Source organism: Stegastes partitus, unplaced genomic scaffold (assembly GCF_000690725.1).
Source record: "Stegastes partitus isolate 25-593 unplaced genomic scaffold, Stegastes_partitus-1.0.2 Scaffold542, whole genome shotgun sequence".
Classification (NCBI taxonomy): domain Eukaryota; kingdom Metazoa; phylum Chordata; class Actinopteri; family Pomacentridae; genus Stegastes; species Stegastes partitus.
The window spans coordinates 195,582-216,901 of record NW_007578273.1 but is presented as its reverse complement, the minus strand read 5'-3'; the positions used below and the strand labels follow the sequence as shown (position 1 = coordinate 216,901).

Sequence of the window (21,320 nt, the reverse complement as noted above, 5' to 3'; positions counted from 1 at the left end):
ATTGAAACCAGCGCTGCAGGTGCATGGGTAATTGAATAGTGTGTATCAAGGAACAGAGATCAGCGGAGGAATCATGCAGATGGGCCTCGACAAAAGGATCCCGAGCCATCTGGAGCCTTTTGAGAAAAACTCATACTGTGGCAGGAAAAGGAGGAGGAGACTCCTCACCAGGTGATGTGCTTTCAAAACTGGAGCACATACAGTCGTTGGCAAGAAGATCAAAAAAAAGAAAGCTGCGTTGTGGTCTGAGCTGGACATTTGGTTAAACATATAACAATCTATGTTTTTATTCAACATGAAAATAAGGCACAAAGAAAAAAAACATCAATGCAGCAGAAGTGTTCAAACATTACAGTGAATCCAGATGACACAGACATCCACAGGTTACAGTGAAGTAGCCGTGCTGCAGAGGCATGAAGTATCGGCTGCCATGTCTCCACTCCACTCCGAGCAAAAGGTTATTCAAACAATAACACCCACAAAACAAGTCTATCTGCCCCCTAAGCTGCGCCAGCACCAGCCTGCTGTGAGAAAAACACAATGTCCAGGCATCTTAAAGTTTCCCCACTTTCTGGTTATCTGGGTATAATGTGTTGGGAGTCTGTAACCCTGCTGTATACACAGAGGTCAAGGGGCAGGGAGATGGAATTCATTATCCTTGAGCGGCGACGGGATTTGGCGAGAGAGAAGAAGAGAGAGAGAGAGAGAGAGAGACCTTCAGATAGGACATACGTGATTCCTCCCCTCCTCAACCTCTGCCAGCCTCCAGTATCTCCTCAACCAGCTCATGATGAATAGGCCCGATCAGTAGGCGAGCTGATTGGTGAGGCAAGTAGCATCAAGGCAAGTGCAAAGATGAAGAGGAGGTAAGGAGTGTCTCTTTTGGAACAGAGTGAATCTATTAGGCTGGCATGAGGGCCAGCGATCCGGCTTCGAGTGCGATTATGAAAACAGATCCAGATTTCCTCGTGCTAGTTTCTGTATTTTATATTAGCGTTGCACTATACAATGAGCCGGCTCCTCATTATTGTCTTTACAAAGCCACTGACATGCTCACTATGTAAATTTACAAGGATCATCAGCCTCACAATTGCCTCCACAGTTTGCTTAAACTACCCTGTTATCTTTATTTTATGCTTTTAAGTCTCTCAGCCTTTATCTGTCGGCTGCAGTCTGCTTAACAATACGCAGCGTGATGACTGATGAGAAACGCTGCTGGGATTTGCGGAGATACCAGAACAAACATAGTAAAGCTTTATACTTATTTGAGTTGCTAAATGCTGCTGCGGAAAACAGTTTCATTCGGTGCAGAGCGGGAAGCTCAATAAAAGAAGAAAGCTGAGCGCGGTTTAATAACATTTACAGTGATATCTGTATGTTAGCTGAACAAAGGGCGCTTAAAGGCCCGGTAATTGTGCCACCGTGATTAAAACGGTTTGTTTCTTGAAGCTGCAAATCTGTAAAACAAAGTGCGTTGGTTTTATCAGTTAATGCACCAACCACATGAATGCAATTTCCACGGTTTCACTCTCAGTCTGTTGGTTGCGATTCCCTCTCTGCTCTTGTTTCAGACGTCTCTCTCTCTGTCGCCACTTTATGTCATTCAAACTCTCCAGTTTTATTCCTATCGTCACTCTGAAGGTTTTCGCTGAGCCGTTTGTTGACGTATCATTCACAGCCCGATTTACAGAACGTTTGATTCTTAAAAACGTGGAGAAAATCGATTTATTTTTTGTTTTCCTAACAGCTGTTGACGGCGTTTTCTCATTTATGATCAAAAGAAAATCTCCTCCGTAAAAAATATTTGGCTGTCAACAAAATGAAAGAAGAATTTTTGACATGACTTTATCCAACATAAAGATTCTTGTTCTGGAAATGTATGCAAATTCGGACATTATGAACGAGTCAGTGTATATTAAACATAACATCTGAGGGGAAAAAATGGAAATTATCCATCCATCCATTATCTATACAGCGCTTAATCCTCACTAGGGTCATGGGGGGCTGGAGTCTATCCCAGCTGACTCAGGGTGAAGGCAGGTTCACCTGGACAGGTAACCAGTCTATCACAGGGCTACACTTAGAGACAGACAACCAAGCACACTCACATTCACACCTACGGACAATTTACAATCACCAATTAACCTCAACATGTTTTTGGGAGGAAGCTGGAGAACCCGGAGAGAACCCACGCTGCACTGGGAGAACATGGAGACCCCACGCAGAAAGATCCTGGGTGTCCTCACCGGGACGCGAACCGACAACCTTCTTGCTGCGAGGCAACAGTGCTACCAACTGCGCCACCTTGCAGCCCATGGAAGTTATAATTACTTTAATTTCAGAAATCAGCTGGGGAAGTTTCATTAAAATATTTGTTACTTTAAAGTTTCACCTTATTCACTTGCAGTATTTTTGCTTTTATTGTTTCTCACTGAAAATAGTCCAAAAAATAAATAAATCCAGTTGGACAAATCTCGCTTGGTGTTTTAATAATTCACGCATGAGAGAGCTGCACCAGTGGTTCTCTACAGAAGTTCACACATCATTAACAGTGATAGGGGAAGCAACGAATAAAACAGGGCTCAAACTGAATTATAATAAATAAAATAAAAAAAGAAGAAGCACTATAGCATCAAACTCATTTATTTTCTCTGCATTAATAATATCATTGGATCCCCCTGAGTCATCCACAGTCCTGCAGCAGCTCAATGGTCGCCCAGTTCTGCACTGTCAGTTGTCAAATGAAGGCAAAAGGCATTTTAGAAAATCATTTTTTTCCTCCTTGGTTTCTTGCGGAGCATTCAGATGGGAAGATCAATAATGCTCTCATGTCTCCCCATTACATGTAGAGCTGCAGCCAGGAGACAGTTAGCTTATCTCGGTTTAGCACAAAGGCTGCGAACAGTTTCACTCTGTCAGACAGTAAACTAAAAAAAAAAAAATCCACCTACCACAACTTCACATTATATCTGGATTGTTTAAAAAGGTGTACAAATGACAAATTTCAGTCGTACGGGAGGTTCTGCGCTTCCCTTCCAGCTCCCCCATAAAACCTGCCAGACTGTGCTTTTACGCTTCAGCGTCCTCGCAGATTAAATTAATAAGCTATAACGCTTTAGTTGTGAGTTTTAGAGGCGGCGGTAAGTGAATTTTTGTGATCTTTAGATGAACCGGGTTTCGTTGTTTCCGTCTGATTCCAGTCTTTATTCTGAGCTAAGCTGCCTCTCGCCTTTCACTTTTTATATTCAGCAGACGGGCATGACAATAGTATTCATCTTTTTTTTTTTCATGTAGCTCTCTGAGCACGGTTCAGCAAACTATTAATTTAAACCTCAAAAAAGTCAAATGACAGACTTTTCAGAAATCCTGTTTTTGTGTTAGAAAAGTTTAGGTGCATAGACAATAGGGCATTAAATGTCATCTCTCCTTTGTTCAGGGGACTAATTGAACATTTTACGCCAAATAAACATTTCAAGTCGTTTTTTAAAGTCATTTAAATGTTCCTTTCTTACTTCAAATAGACGTTGTTTATACTGCAAATGATGAAATCTCCCACAAAAAAGAGGTTTTAGAGCAGAAATATTTGACAGACCCGCTGTGACACGGCGCCATTATTAGTTATGAGTACATTAGAGGGACTGGAGGACAGGTATTACATTTTCCATTTTGACTCATTTCTAATTTACGGTCTGATAATGCATTCTTCCATTCTTCGTGTGATTACATCCCCGCATAACACAGCGATTTTTCCCAAAGCTTTTCTTTGAGTAACGACAAAAGCGAGAGACCAATATGAAAATGCCACAATAACAAAAGGATGTGAGGAAACAAAATACCTGGAAGCACAGAAGAGGTTCATCAAAAAAAAAAAAAAAAAGGAGAGAGAGATGGAAAAAGAAGTTGGCTGTCTGTCACCTGGCAGAACGAGAAGGCGATTTAATAACTCTGAACAAAGCCGTTCCCTCTAGCAAGTCAAACCTTTAATTACAAAACACGATATGAGACCAAGGCCACACAATATTACCTCGGTAACCTTGATACAAATCATACAAAGCAAATGAAGCGGTTTTTTTGAAAAAAGGAGAGAATGGAAAGCAGCTTTTGTGGTGCAACTTGCAGACAGAGGAACCAGAAGAGAGGAGTGACGCTGGGAGGAGAGCGACGAAGAGCTGCTCCGGAAGCAGCACTATGAAAATTGATGGAGTCTGGGGAAGCAATTGATAGTTAGAGGACAGGAAGCAGGCTGTAAGGCAATTATCACTATCTCTGCCATTTGATTTAGGACCGTCTGAGTGTGTAATACTGTGAATTAATCACATCCGAGGTAGATACATCAAGGGCCCATTTCTGCCTTAAATTTCAATGATTCTTCTCCATCACCGGGAAAATGCACTTTAGTGATGTTCTAATTAGTGCGGAATATGAATTTGCACTCAGTCAGGGTATAAACGTGACGTATGAGTGTGTGCATGTAGGCAGGATGGAGACGGAGGGATAAGCTCGATGACACATTTACCGAATGCACAGCGCACGAGGCAGCTTAATCATCATAAAGCAAAGCTCCTGACAAACATCAACAAAAGGCGCGATGCTGCGTAAACCCACACAAACTTCCAGAACGCAGAGGGGGGGGGAAGAAAAACACATATACCGACACATGTAAACAAAAACATAACACCCGAGAAACCCCGTCCTCACACGTACACGGCGTGCATACATATGCATATTTGGACCATATGTGCCACCCACAAATGGCAGCGTGAGCGAGACGCCGCTCCAGCTATTGTTCCCAGATGCACATTTGCATGAAAAAACAGTAGATTTAATCGTGTAATATTGATCTTAAGTTTATTAAGCAAATGTTTGCGGCGATGATTAAGTTTTATTCATTGTCACCGGATGTTTAATTCAACAAAGGGAGCAGCACAGAGTGGGTTGTTTAGCAATCCGGGCTGCAGATGGCCTGTAATGAATATTGTGATTTGTTACAACCGCGGGGCATCACTATCAATAAAAATGAATTTTAAAAAATTGCCTTGATTGGCCTGCGAGTTCATTTTAAACTGCTGGGATTTATCAGTGCTATAGGTGTATTTTCTGGTGGAGGGTGGGGGGTAGGGGGGATATACAGCTCGTTTCTGCCCCCTAATGGAAAGAGTCATTCTTGTAAATGCCGCTTTTGTGTGATGAAATAAATCTTTCAGGATTTATTGAACTTGTCTGTCCAGGTGAATTCCAAACAGTGGAATTTTGCTTTCCTAGCTAGATGCCATTTAGAGCGTTGGATGGAAATAATTCTGTTTTTCTCACATATCTGAACACTGCACGGATAAAACATGCCACAGGGGGACCAACACAATCATAATAATTAATATACAGCAGGAAAAAACACACGACTGTGGCGTAATGGGTTTTTTAAATCACAATTTTTAGAAACAATTAAGAACAGCTATCTAATTTGAAAATTAAAAAGTCTTTATTTACTGGTATTTAAATGCTTCATAGTCATTACTGAATTGTTGAACTTATTAAAGCTTCTTTTTTTTCTTTTTTACTGTTTTTATGTGGACCCCTGTTCCTGCATCATTAAAGATTCTTGTAATAAACAGCATCCCTGCAAAACCATTCAGAAAACATGACATACACAACTTTTTTTTTTTTTTTTCAGTTTCACAGGATACCTTTTTTCTCAAAATGCCTCCTTCGAGTCACTTTTATCTGGCATGAAACGATCCTTGCAGAGTGCTGTGGTTCTGTCTCTGCTGTCAAACTGTGGCTGTGTTACCGAACAACAAGGCTGCCCTCTGCTGGTGCTGAAAGAACCACCGTTAACACAACTGAGGTTCAGTACATTTGAGAGAAGCCTGGATTTCCGAGCACACACGTCCATTTTTTATATTTGTGGACCTCATAACCTGAGGTCCACATCCATTATTCTACCAGTGCTGGAGTCTGAGAATAAATAAATAACTGCCTGTTGTGCATTTTAGGGACCATATAACACTACTGTGGAGGTTACGGGTTAAAAGCAGCCTGTGCCGAGGACAGTTGTACTGCCTGCAGACTGTAGTTTCCAGTTAGACATAAGCCAGTCATGTGTCCTGATTTCTGAGATTTGCATCCTGAAACTGTCCTTCAATGACCTCAGTTTTAGTCACCATGATGCAGCACATGCATAAATGTGACATAAAAACACAGTTAAGCTCCAATAAAAAAAAAGAAATATACAGATGTTAGTGTTCTGATCTGTGGAAAAGTCATTTTAACGTTTTAAAAATTTGCCCGCTACACATGACGCTATGTTTGGCGGTCACCAAACACTGCACGCCATCACAAATACATCATCCCCATCAATAAGCATGACGGTGGCAGTATCATGACATGGAGCAAAGTATAAGGAAATCCTGAAAGACAACCTCATGCACGCTGCAGGAGAACTTGACTTGGGAAAGTATTTGCTTTCCAGGAAGTACTTGGAGAATAAAAAATAACTACCTGCCGTGCATTTTATCAACCACATGACACTACTGATGAGGTTATGGGTTAAAACTGACCTGCAGTCAGGACAATTACACCGTCTGCAGACTGTAGTTTCCAGTTGGACATAGAACAATCTTGTATCAAGACTTCTTTTGTGAGTAAGATTTGAAAGGACGCATACTGACAATCAGCAGAAACTGCCCTTCAGAAACTTCAGTATTTTGCTGTGACATACAATCAGAATTAAGCTCCAATAGCAAATGAAATAAAGGGACATCATTGAAGCAAAGAAAAGTCTTAATGATTTTAAAACTATTGCAATTGTGAAACAAAACCACCAATATATTAGATTTTCATCTGATTCATTGGCACTGAAATATTCTGCTTCATAACCCATTTACCCAGTGTGTAACTTACACCCACTGCTTTTAGAAATTAGCCCACTTTTCTCACTTTTCATGATTATAAATGACAAACGCAGCACTCGACGTAGCTTTGATTTGCCATTAATCCGTTTAAGGATGTACAATAATTAATATGAATATAAATATAAATAATAGAAAAACAGATGAAGAAGTAGCCACCGCCTGCAGCTTTTGTTTTACGGCGGTTAATGTCTGATCTTGGAGTTAAAGTGAGTGAAGTTTATAATATTCCACTGCCACGCTTGAGTGGTGTTGGCGAGAGCAGCGTGCATGCTGGTATCTTTATTAAAAGGAATTAGTGATGAATCATCCTCATGCATGAATCAAACGTTATTAATTGCCTAATTATACGCATGATCAATGACGATGAAGAAACAGAAAAACAAAAAAAATTGCAAAAACAGCAAAAAAAAAAAAAAAGAAGCATATTTTCAGTATTTTAGAGGGCCCCCTAACCTCCAAACCAAAAAATAAATAAATAAAACTTCATGAATCATCTTTTTATGGGAGCTTATGTATTATTAGCACTTTGAGCCCGGGGCTATTTTCGGAGTAATTTCATTGCCTTTGCTTTTACGTTCTTATCTTGGTCATTATGAGGACGAGCCATACATTCTGCATCTTCTTCTTTTTACAGGTCAGTCTAGGCTTCCATCGTTTAATATAATAACTGCAGGCTTGTTATATTAGCCTCTATATAAAAGGGAAAATGTATATCATACATGTATCGCACCATAACATACTAAAGGCGTGTTTTGGAGAGATGTTGGTGGGAAACTGTACAACTTAGAAAACTGGGGAAATGCATGATTAGTGCCTAACAAAAATAAATGTCAGTGTTTTATTCAGTGAAGTCTGCTTGCAGAGGCGGCAAAGCATTGACATCCGCTTCTGTGATATACTAACATATAATTGCATCGATGTGTAAATAGCATGTGCATATACCAACATCGGCATTGTGAGTAATGGGTAATTTGTGAAGGATGCAAAGCTCTATCCAGGTTGGACCTATGATTTTAATTTCATGTATATCAAAAACATTTTTTCTCTGCCTCGCACAGACATGCATCTAGAAGTCGTGCTTTCATTTTATATGCGTTGCACCTCGCTAAAATAAATGCTTCAAGAACAATTCAGTGGAGAGTATAGAATGTGAGTTTGGAGCTTCTTTCAGGCTCTGAGGGTGACGAGAAGCTAAGCTCTTCCTGGCTCCCCTGCAGTTGGCACGCTGCATCCTTCTGAATTTATATGGTTTGAATTTTCCTCTCTGAAATTCAAATCTTGTAACATAAATAGCATGTTTCTCCTCCTCCGTTTACAGGTTAAGGTGTGCTGAAACTCCAGTCAGTATTTTTCTCCTGGATAATAAGCTCGTGGGCTCTACAGGGTTTATATTTTGGCCAGTTGACTATTTTGGGAAGCTTGAGTGTGTGCATTTTGTACTACTGATGTTGTGGGGATAGAGGTCAGTTAATATGGTCACATTATGGACACTCACCTGCCTTTTGGGGAGCTAAAAGCACGTCTCCATTACAAGCAGGACATTTTAGGCAACTTCAAAGTTAATGTTGGACTTACTTTAAGGTTAGAGATGTTTAGGGTTTGTGTAAGTATCACCTGAAGCAATGGAAGCACATCTGTGTGCATAAGTGCGTGTGTGTGTGTGTGTAGGTGCGTGTGTCCTAAATTCAAGTTAAAATTAAATTTGGCCTTCAGCCACACTAATATGGATATTTGTGTGGACGGATGTTTCCTCTCACTGTCTGAAAAAAGTCTACACACAACAATCCTCAGACACTCCGAGCATGCTAAGCTAATCAACATCAACCATTCAATAAATGTAAAAGAAAACTGTCATTACCTTGTTTGCGGTGGAGCTTCAAGTTCCAGATGTTGTCGACCACAGGGCACCACAGAACCTTTTGTGTGCAGGTGAAGTGTTGCAGCAAACCAGCAAAACTTGTAACTTGTAAACAAGTAGAAAGAAACTGATGGATACATAAAAAGCATTCACTCCTCATGCTTTTCAATATTGAACTGTGGTCAATTTATTTTGGCTTTTTTGACAAAAATTCACACAAAGAACACTTCAATGTGAACATGAAAGCAGATTTCTACAAAATAATTCCAATTGATCAAAAAATGAAAACCTGAAAATAAGTGGCTGCTCAAGTATTTAGCCTCTAAAGCAGGGGTGTTGAACTCTGTCAAACTTCAAATGATCAGCTCATCATCAAGCTCTGCAGAAGCCTGATAACGATCCTGATCATTTGAATCAGGTGTGTTGGAAGAGGGAAACATCTAAAACATGCAGGATTGCGGCCCTCGAGGACCAGGATTGGACACCCCTGCTCTAAAGAGACTGATGAGACTAACACTGAGCATTTGACCATCAGATTAGATGCTAACACCAAACACTACACATCATCACAAAGACAACATCCCCACCGTAAGGCATGCTGGGGGCAACATCCTGAAAGACAACCTGATGCAGTCTGATGAGAACTGCAACTTGTGAGAATATTTATTGTCCAGGAAGACAGTGTAGTGAAGCATGGAGCCAAATGGAGCTACACAGAATTAGTTTAAAGATAATAACAAGATGATTGATCTGGAGCGGTCGAGTCAGACACAGACTTGAATCCAATTTAGAATTTATGGCCAGACTTGAAAGGAGCTTTCACTCATTCTTCCTGTGTAACCTGACAGAGAATGAACAACTTTACAAAGAAGAAAGAGGTAGAACTGCAGTGTCTAGATGTGCAGAGCTGATCGACAGAGGCTCAGAGCTGTAATGAACCCAAAGGTGCATCTATTTAATAATAGTAAGAAAAATAATTGACCAGATTTATGTCGCGCTTTTCTAGACATTCAAAGACACTTCATACTGTCAGTTATTCATTCACATACATTCATTCTGGTGGTGGTAGCTCCGGTTGTAGCCACAGCTGCCCTGGGGCAGACTGACAGAGGCGTGGCTGCCATTTTGCCCCTACGGCCCCTCTGACCACCACCTCCAACAATCCATTCATGTGCATTCACACGAGGCAGGGTGGGTGAAGTGTCTTGCCCAAGGACACAACGACCACGACACAGGTCGGAATCGAACCGCCGACCTTTCGATCATTGATTCGCTCTCCCACCTGAGCCATATACACTGACTTGACGTGTTCGTGAGTTCTAGATTTTTAATTGACACTGCTTTTTAAAAATCTGCTTTTATTTTTACATGAAAGAGTCTTTTTAAAATAAAAATCTTGCCTATAAAGTCACATTAAATTGACCACGATTCAATTAAAAAGCAAAGAAAGGAGAAAACTTCCACTGCTGAACACTTTGTCGGCCATGTCTTAGGTACAAACAGCAACAATGAGGTGACTTTGTCTCAAACTCTTCACTTCAGATACACAGAGTTTCAAAGAACTTCTACTTTAGAAGGTGCTTCTAACTAAAACCCTGTTTGGTTGTGGATAATGAGGCCCAAACAAAAAGAAAAATTTTAGTTTTGCAAAAATATTCATATTAACGTGTCCTTTCGTAGTTTTATTTTATTTATTTATTTTTAAAATCCCTTTATTCAAAAATGACGACATGAATTAGACAAACTTGAATGCAGCTTTTCTTTGAATATTCAACAGATATTTACAGTTTTGAACCTGAACTTGGGGAAACCTTGACATTTCAAAGACTGAATTTCAAACACATAAACTCATAGTGAAGTATTTCAGTGTTATCAGGTCATTTATTCAACATAGTTTTCAAATAGATAGATTTGAATCATTACTGCTTTTCTGTGCTTCCAGACAACCCCTAAAAAAAATAAAATAATAAAAAGTACGAGAGAACTTTGGAGTTACTGTAACACTTTATTTTCTTAAATACCACAGAATATTAGTACAGTCAGTTACACATATTTTTAGAGGCAGAAGACATTCTGGTCCCTCTCACCCTGCTTTTATGAAAGGGATAAAGGGAAGCCTTGGGTGGTATCAGAGGCTACATTTGCTCACACACACACACACACACACACTTACATCCACACAAACTTCCACTCATCATCCACCAACACGTAGACGATGACCATCATTATCCATGTTGGATTCTCCATCTTAGATTTCACAGACGCCCACACGCCAATTCGCAGCACCAACACGTAGAAGATGACCATCATTATCCATGTGGTGACAAACAATCTATTTAGCAAAAAAAAAAAATACTGGTTGCTTTCCAACCGCTCCCTTCCGTTTTCAACGATGCTGATTTCTCACTAGTAATTGTTTTGGTCCTTTTGATGCTCAGGACAATAGCCTTATGTTACAAGCGGGGCTGATGAGAGGTTTAGAGACATCATTTGCCAATTGGAAATCATTAGCCAATAATGAAGCCTTTCAGCAAAGCATTAGACCGCATGAGAGCTTCAATCTTGTTGCCCTCCGATCTATAACAAGGGGGAGGTTTAGGTTTCTCTCTGAAGTGGAGAAAAGGTTTACTCGGGTTATTCTGAACATTTCCGAGGATCAACCAGACATTAACAGCCTCCATGCATGTAAACATAGCCAGTGTTGTCAGCTACAGTATATACAGTGTTGATTCAGGCAGTGCATGATGAGACCAGGTCAGAAATGCCAAAGTCAAGAGTTAAAAGGTTCATACTGGGGCGGGCGTTATGGTTCAATCTCACTCGTCTGACTTTCTGTCTTTCAGTAGTACCGTCACTGAAGCAATAACAGATTCATTGGCACATTAAACACTGTCATGAAAAGAGAGTGCAATCGTTATTATTTCTGACATTTTGTGAGATAAAAATCTAAGCGGCATTATCAGTGAAGCCATATCTCTGTGATATTTTTTTCTTTTTTAATATATATATATTTATATATAAGAAAAGTCACCAACTGAAGGAGAGAATAAAAGACAGACTCTTCAGAGTAACAGTGCAGCAGTATGAAATGATGCATCCAGTCTGACAGGCAGGAGGACACCGAACACACTCTGAAAAGATGTAGCAAAATAGAAATGTGCCGTAACTCCACCAGAAAGAAAACATGCATTCAAGTTCCGAATGCTTTTAGGCGGAGACAAAATGGGGATGCAAACAACTTCCCAAAGAAACACGGTTTATTTACAGGGTAAGAAAGAAGTGCAAGGCTAAGCTTTCATAGACATTCACACACTTAATATCCACAGTATATACCAAAAAAGACATGCGTAGAGGCACATACATATTCATCATACAAAAACAAAAAGCGGAACACCAGTCAGACGCGGCTTCTGTGACTCAAATCTGATCAACCGACAATGAAAGCGACGCGCGCAAAAAGCACTGACATCATGGGATGTGAAAAAGGCAAAAGCTGAAGTTCCAGCCCTTTGAATAAAAAAGATTAACAATTGTCACCCACAACAAAGAGACATCACTAATCTTCCATCCATCTCTTTACCGATACAGAGTGCCAGCCTCGTCTTCAGCAGAATGTTACCACCCAAAGAAAACGTCTCCGTCCTTTATGCTTTATACGGAGACACAATATTTGGTTTTCAAATTGGGTTCTCAACTCTCATCGATTGTGTTCAAACATTACTGCGGCACAGTGTTAGTGCCTATAAATTTAATTTAAAAAACTAATTCCCTGTTTGATATCTAAAGAGAGGGGAACAATCTCAGGGAAAACACATTAAATAAATGCCAGACAGGTACATCTAGAAGAACAGTAATTTAAAATTGGATTGGAATTAGCATCCAATATACAAAGTCTCCTGGGACTGTAAATTGTAAAAATAAATGACTGCATGAGTTGAAATGCTACAATTTGATTAAGACAGTCAGATTATTCTAAACACAATTAAGGCATTTTGAGCCTATTAATTTTTCTGCTCACCTGAGGGGTGCACTACAAAGCAGAATTAATGAGCTGGCAAAGTACGCTGAGCATAAAGTCGGAGTTTTCGGCGTCACAAAGGCGGTTCTCTTTTCATCTGGTTTGATCACCATGGTAACGGATGCTGCACAGATTGTCGGCTGAGGGTTTGGTTGAATGTTTAGTCCTATAGACCGTTGGTACTGCAGCTATCAGAACAATATTCAATCAATGACATCATTTTCACTGTAATTTAGCCAAAAACTGAAGTGATTTCCACGTATTCTTCAATGTTGGACAGTTTCAGAATATCATGTTTAAATGTATGAGGTTTATTATTATTATGTAAAATCTACATTTTAATCGCTTTTAAAAATAAACACCCCAGTTTGACTGGAGATATGAGGAAAAGACCTCAGTTGGATTTAAAGCTGGAACCAGGGGTATTATACTAATGGTAGAATAAATCAGCTGTGCTTTATTTTAAGTTAAAATACACATTTTGGGGGCATGTTAGACTTTACATTAACTTGGTACAACATGTGACAATATGTGACCTTTAAAGTTTAAGCAGCTGCATTGAAAATACATCGAATGCTGAATATTAATGTACACAAGGTCAGTTTTCTATCAGCATTCCTCTCTTGCCTTATGAGCAGTAACTGTGCTTAAACCAAGCCTTTTATATTCTTCATAGCGCTCCGTTATAGTAACCTGCTCCTCTTGACTGAAGCAGGCAGCATTGCAATCTATAGAATTTCTGCAGAAAAAGAGCCCAAATGAAGCGTCGAAGCATCGCGTTACCGTGAGCACGATCAGAATAAGTTCAATAAAGAAACCACCGTCGTGACGTCCATTCTCCCTGACTGGGGTTTTGGGTTTTGTCAAGCCAGTAAAAGAAAGCTTGGCTAAGTTGAACTTGCTTGGTAGCGCACCCCTCAGGACAGTAACACTGTTTTTCCAGTGAGGTAAAACATCTCCGTAGACCATGAGTTAAAAACAACTTTGCAGACTAATAAAAGAGAGGAGTAAAGATGCAATGACTTGTTGCAGTGTTTGAACACCACCTGCTCTGCTACAGAAAAATTACAAGATTCCCTTTTCCTCTTTGTAAGTCACAAAAACACACCCTCAGTCACTTTTTTTTTTTTTTTAAGTTCACTGTAGTTTGGCAGATCACAGAGAGAAGAAATAATCATAAGTCACTGTCACAAACTGATAACTTTCATTGACAAAGACATCGGAATTATCTTTAAAACGGTCACTACGGAGTGAAATAAATTAGACTTCTTTTTTTTTGTTTTGTTTTGAGATCATTGCGATTCTTACTCCTCCTTCTCGTGGAGGGAGGCACGTACACGATTGCGCACAATGAAAGCAGTGAGAGCACTGCAGCAGGCAGTGAAGATGAAGAGTGCAACGGCGTCGTGAGCGAGATCTCCGTGGAGACGCTCGTAGAAGGGACGGCGCTCCAGGAAGTCTGTTCGCAGCGCTTCGACCTGCATCAGGGTGCACACCACCACGAACACGTGAAAGATCTGGTGGCCCTGCCCGATGAAGTCACACTTCCCAGGGAACAAACTCTCTGGGTGAGGGCAGCAAAAGAAATAGGCGCTGATTAGGAAAAAGAGCACATGGTAGAAGTGGTACGCCACAATTGGGTCAGAGCAGCCCTCCTGGTAGCACCTGTAAATGCGATGAACCACAGGGCTTATGTCTAAACAGTAAGCCAAGGCCGAGGGCACCACTTGGAAGAGCTTGATAGCAAACTTGGGCAGCTCAGGGCCGGCATATTTGCCGTAGCAACAGCCGAAGCAAGTGAGCCAAGCCAAGAAAGCTGCAGCGGGTAAAAAGAACCCCTGCACACTGGTGTGCAGCTCTTTCTCTATGGCATAGTAGTAGTGTGCCAGAGCGCTCCCGTACTGGTAGACGGCAACCCCCACATAGTCGAGGAAGTAGAAGGTGTAGTACGAGAGCTCTGACTTGGCAGAGAGGAGATGAGCGAGAGCACTGAAAGAGAGGTAGGTGAAGGCTGCCAGGAGCACAATGAAGAGGGGCTGGGCATGAGGGTCTCGCAAAAAATCCGCCGTCTCCGAGATTTCCTGCCACTTCACCAAGATGATGAGGGCGGCCAGCAGGTGGGTCCACACATTGAGGGTCTCATTGTGCCTTTGGAAGAGGGTGAGGAAGTAGTAGCGCCAGCTTTGGTGCGGCTGTCGGTAGCCAGTGAGGATGTGGCGCTCGCGGAACACCCAGGGAACGTCGGAGATCTTCACAGTGCAAGGCAGCGTGGGGAAGGCCGACTCCAGCAGCTGGGGGATCTGTCGCAGCTGCTGCGCGTTGATAAAGAGCCGACCGATCTGCTCCATCACCACCGTTGCCATGGCAAACTGGAGACAACAAGAGGAGGGTGGAGAGAATGAACCAACAGTCAGTCAGTCAACGTTTCTGACACATTCGTCCTAAACTCTGTCCACATATAAGAATGCATGTGTGGACTAATGGAGCAAACAGACAACGAATCACATCATCAATTAGCTGCCAAGTACTAAACACTTGACAATGGATGAATAGATTTAAGGAATAAAAAATAAATAATAATAATAAAAAAAGAAAAGGTCTAAATTCTCCTATTCCACCTTCAGTTACTCTTAAATCAGAATTTTTTTTATCTTGGACTTTAGCGAACACTGACTGAGTGCAGCAGTCATTTGGTCAATAAACAAAAAAATAATAATAATAACTCAAAAATAATAATTTAAAAATCAATCATTTCAGTCAGTAGTTCTCTGGTTGCACACTTGGCTTGTTTCTGTGTTACGCTGCATTTATGTGGCGTCAGAATCATCTGGACAGACGAGCTCCTGTCAGCAGAAACTTTGGTCCGTGACATTTTCTGCAAGACATTTTTGACACATGATGCAAATTAGCATTTTGTCTGTAATCTTTTAGAGCAACATTTAATTTGTAAAAATGGTATTAGGTTGTAACCGACCGTACAGAGTGATCCTGATCAGTTGGAAAGTTATTTATTAGCAGTAAACCAGATAATGAGTCACATACAGGAACCTTTAATCGCCACCAACGACTTTTTAAAGAGCCAATATTGTACTTTTTGGGATTTTCGGTTTCCTTCTGTGTGTTACATGGCTGACTTTATTTGTGCATGCAAAAGGTCTGCAAATGTACAAATCCCTAAATCCACACGAAAGGGAGGTTTTGCTTGTTCGAAGCACCAAACCGTCGCACATATTTGCACAACACCTGCACAGTAGCTGGTTTTTGCAAATCCTCAGCAAAGACTGAGCAGCTCGATCGGACTCCACTATTATTTCCTCACTAGAGCAGCTTCTTATTGAGCTACATGTCTACACTCAGAGAACTGGTGTTGTGGTACGAAACCAAAATAATAAAAAAAAAAGCCCAGCTGATGAATAAGAGCAGACTGGTCTTGTCAGGGTGTCTTAAAGCGCAAGAAGTTAAAACAGAACATTTAAACACAGGGTGGGAAGACATGATACAACATTAGAAATATGTGTTTTTTGAACATTAAAGCATGTAAACATATTCTAGAAGATCCCAAAAACTAAATTAGAAACCAGTAAATGTGCACAATACGGTCTCTTTCGACACTGTGAGCTATAAAACACAACACATCTCCTTTGTGGAGTTGATGTTGTTTCCACATTCCAGCACACAAACACGCGGCAGAAAAACAATTTCCGGGCTCTGGTAATGGAATACCGAGGAGTGAGTGAATGAGCACATTATCTGTTCATAAATTAAATATCCTCTGTTTTGTATAGTTGGTTGAACAAACAAGGAATTTAACATCAACTGGGGCACGAGGAAATTGGCCGGTCTCACTGTTGTTTCACAATTTTAAAAATAATCAGATTATTTGAGCATAAAAATAATAATTACTTGCAAATTTTGATTAGGGTAAATGAAAAAAATCTGGTTAAATGAAATAATTTGATAAATGAGAGCATATTTTCCCTTAAAGCTGCAGTGACTGAATGTCTGTTCTGACCACTAGGGGGCAGAGAAGCAGCGATTTATTTGAATTTAGCAGATAAAAGCTCCGCCATGTTCGCCCGTTACTAACCATGTCTGCCTACAGTTTGGGTCGGGCCCGGTGCTGTTCAGTGGGTTTATTTTTTTGGCCGTAAACAGCTTCACATCGTGGCTGCAACCGAGGTTGATGAGAGTTATGAGGCAGAAAAACAAAGCAATAACCCGAAGATCGTTATGGCGACCGTCACCATACACACGAACTGATCTGTGTTCACAGGAAACTCATTCACGTTTTACACGGCCCATTTGATCTAAAAGTAATAACAAAATATTGATTAGTGCAGTTTGAAGTCTTTCCATTTGGAGAATGATGTTTCCTGATGGGTTTCGTTGTTCGTCTGGCTGACCATCCTGTCTCTGAATCGGGCCTTTAAACTGCTCCGCAGCATTATGCATCACTTTGAGTGACGGTTGCTCACCGCAGGACCTCAGGTGCAATAAAGCTCTGACCTTAGCTGCCCTCATTTTCATAAATTCTACCAGTGAGGCCTTGTCAGTATCGGTGATTGGAAATGAGAAACTGTGGAGAGTTTCACACAGAGTCGGGGCTTCCTATGTTGAACGGATGCATGTAGAATTTGTTTTTTAACACATAACACGGTGGCAGCTGACAAAAATACCATAAAAACGAAAGGGATTAATGTATAAAGTAACCTGATAGAAGCACTTGCATTTGGCTAAATCCAGCAACATAAATATAGATATATATATAGAGAGAGAGAGAAGAGAAAGAGACACATGTCACACTGCAGAAGAGAGACCACCACAACCACTAGCTTTCAAACAGTTGTTGCAGGAGCAGTGACACATGGCTGCAGGATTGGTCATTTCTACGCTCGGTCCATTGGAAACCACGCAAAGCACTCTGGAAGGGTTGCGCTGTGTCTCAACAGACGAGGCATTTCGTGGCCGCTCCTTATTTGCACAGAGTTGAGGTCGAGGCTATTTTATGCAAATCACAGCTATCTAGTTCGACTCACCACCTCTGGAAACCACAGGTGCTCTAAAAGGAAGAGCAACTGCACGACTTCTAGCTCAACTCACATGTTTTCAGAAATACATTTTAGCAAACTAATTTCTGGAATATAGGAGAAAGTTTCCAAATGTTGCAGTGGTGTTCTGATTTGAGATCGAGGAGTCCAGTCGGGTGCAACCAATGTTAGCTCAGTTGGAGGCAGATATAACCTGTTTCTTGTTGGAGATCACCTGTCAGTCATCACACAGTCTAGTCATCAAGCATCCAACACTGGGAAGCGGTTCAAATACCGTAAGAGTCACTTTGAATTGAGTAAGTCCCAAAACAATCTCAAACATCAGGATCAAGGCACTCTTCAACTGATCTATACTGACACAAATCCAATTCCTTGTTTGTGCTAAAGAAAGAACTAAGCAGGACATTAGGAAAGCACGTTTTGAAAACAAATTCTTGATGATCTGCAACATATTTATTCTACAACTGGTCAGCTGATGACTCAAGAAGTCTTTGTCATGGTGGTCCTTTACAAGCTAAACCCCAACAGCGCTCCCTGCTTGACCACATGGAGTCCAAATGAGTACAACAGCTGCTCCATACGTCTTATACGTACTAGAAAAGAACATGGTATTGGATTGGTATCAGTAGAAGCTAATAAATAAATGACCTGAGTGGGATCTGGGGAGAAAAAGCTTGATTGACACATTCCCACTTTCATCACCTCCCTGTTTGATCAGATGTATTTGTTCCATCTTCAAATCTAGTTAAAACTATTTTTTTTTTTTTAGACTAAACCTTTAACGGACATAAAGACAAATATGACGTGCAGTTTCCAGAATTCTTTGCATCTGTAAATGTAGATTTTGTTTTCCGTTTGTTGCAGCACTAATAAATTAAATGTAGTCAGCGCACTATGGACACCGAGCTGAAATGCTTTTCTGTTCATGAGCAGCCTCAATATTTAGAACACAGTCCGCTCAATGAAAATATAACAAACTTTTATTTAGGAAAGATATGCTAGAACATTTGCTAATAGACTCGACGATTCCAGGAGATGCAACAGTTAATCAATTAGCTATAAAGTAATGAATTAATGGCCAACTCTATTTTGATAAATCAACTTGAATGATTTTTCATTCTTAATCACCTGATTCCAGCTTATTAAATGTAAATATGTGCTGTTTTCTTCCCTTTGCTGTGACAGAAAACTGAATGTTTTTAGGCTCTGGACAGAAATAGACTCTGATGAACATTTTTCCCCATATGGTGACATTTTCTAGACCAGACAAGTCATTTATTAATTGCAAAAACAATCAGCAGATTACAAAAATCCTCATCAGTTGCAGAGGCAGGTCTTGTTTTATAGCATAATGTAAAAAAAATTGAAACCCTTCTGAGCTATTTGTGTCCAAGGATTTTATAATTTGATTAAAATTAATTAGATGTAAAAAGGTGCCACATGCAACAGATTATTTTTTTAAGAAGAACAGATCCTGCCCATATGTGTGTGTTGACTCAGCAGAGACAGGATTAAATGAGAAAAGCAGATCTACAGGAGAATAAATATTTGAATACAGAATGCCTGAGAGCTTCCCTGCATCACATTCCTTCAGAATTTTCACCTGGTGTCTGAATTGTGTGAGATTTCCACCATGAGCTGATACAGGAAGGACACACAGAGGAGGGAGGGGCGCATGTGCAGCGACCGGGATTAAAAACCACATTGTTCACTGGAGATCTTTCTGTTTTGTTTTTTTTTTTTTACACTTTACCTCCCAGAAGCAGAGGCAGAGGTCGGGGCTGTGTGGGACGAACACGGGCCGAGGATGAGGAGGAAAAGGCGTGGAGTGATGAATGGGAGATTACGTAACATAACCCCATCCGTCGTCCACACCCTCGGCTTCCAACGAGGGTTGCGATGCTTTAAAATATTCATAGGTGCAGAAAACAGAAGGGGGGAGAAAAAAAAATGCTCCACGATAAGCGGAGGAGCGTGTGCGTGAAATGTGGGCAGTGAACTCGGGGCCTATGTGGGCCTGTTGCAGCCCAATTCCCACCGGCGGATCGGCACCTGATCGGCGTGCCTGCTTCTGTGTGACACCCGGATAAATGTGCATTCACCTTTCCGCCGGTTCTCAGCTTCTTTGAGCTCCACTGGGTGGAATAAGCCTCAGAAATGTCGCTGATAAACACCTGACAGGCGGTTTTTTTTTTTTTTCTTAGGCGCATCTATCTCACGGAATGAGACACTTTGCAGCGACGCGAACGCTCCAGTTCATTTAATAAGCTCCCTATAATTAAAAATAAAATAATAATAAAAAATCAGAACGTACCTGTCGATGGTAGAATCAATCCGAAGGGTTGGACGTAGCGCTGGATGGGTGAATTAGAGCCGCGCAGAATATGGATAACATTGTTTGAAGGGGCGGCAGGAGAGAGGATGACCGTGACGGGAGCAGCAGCGCCTGGCGGAGCTCACGGCGCAGCTGCTGGGAGGAAACCGAGGCGGGATGACGGACGCGGCTTTTGGCCAATCAGCAGCCACCGGCGCTCCACCAATCACAGCAGCCAGGTGGCCGATGGGCCCGCCCACTCCGCACGCCAAATTCTTCCACTGCCACATTTCATCAGATGAAGGAGTTCAGGAGCACAGCTGCCTGCTGGTGTCTTTTTAGCTGACCTCTTATTAAAGCAGCTGGTTCACTGGCCTAAAAATACACGGAATAAACATATAAAAGCAGTTTTTTTTTTAATGACTCAAAGAGAAAGTTTTTTATTTTATTTTTTTTTAATCTTGTTTCCACTGTTCTGCATAGAAAAGAATCAAATTTAGCCAATTGTGCACAAAAAAAGTTTCCATTCTGTGAATTATCAAGCAGGACCCTCTCAAAATCAGCAATAACTATAAATAACTTTTGTATATTTAATGAAGTTTTAAAAAACAGTTCCAAATTACAGGCTCTTGGAGTACATAGAAAAAAATATTTTAAAAGTAAAAAATAAGATAAAATGTTCAGCATTTTTGAGCCCTCGTAACTTCATAAGTACAAGACACAGTCATTACACGTTTGAAGGGCTAAAAAACACACACACACACACACACACATTCGAGCTGTGCTGAAAACTGATGCCAACATAATTTTACATCCACTCCAGGTAAAAAAAAAGAAAAAGGAAAAAAAGGGGAGACTGGAAAATTCTAGATTATATTGGCTGTTCCATATACCAATCAAATCCTGAAAAAGTTCCCCTCTACCCTTTCAAATTCAGCTATTTTTTCTTCTACAATAACTTTTGTATATTTAATGAAGCCCTGCAAAAACAGTTCTATTTTACAGAACCTTCAAAAATATAAGGGTGGTTTGTAAAACTGTGTCTTCAGGCATTTTTCAAGCCATCATGACTTCATAGGAACAGAACAGGAGACAGCTACAGGATCTGAGGGCTTAAAACTACATTTAAGCTCTGATGCAAACTGCAACTAACTTAATTTTGCACCGACTCCAC

The 21,320-nt window shown here is 40.8% G+C and overlaps 1 protein-coding gene across 1 annotated transcript; it reads right to left on the bottom strand.

Annotated features, from left to right (window-relative positions):
- Window positions 1–10,751: 10,751 nt before the first annotated feature.
- paqr7b (progestin and adipoQ receptor family member VII, b) lies at window positions 10,752–20,278 on the bottom strand. The gene is made up of 2 exons (XM_008288124.1): window positions 20,147–20,278; window positions 10,752–15,153 (listed from the first exon to the last, which is right to left on the bottom strand). The coding sequence occupies exon 2, from the start codon at window positions 15,145–15,147 to the stop codon at window positions 14,089–14,091; it is 1,059 nt and encodes a 352-aa protein (XP_008286346.1). The 5' UTR covers window positions 15,148–15,153; window positions 20,147–20,278; the 3' UTR covers window positions 10,752–14,088.
- Window positions 20,279–21,320: the final 1,042 nt, after the last annotated feature.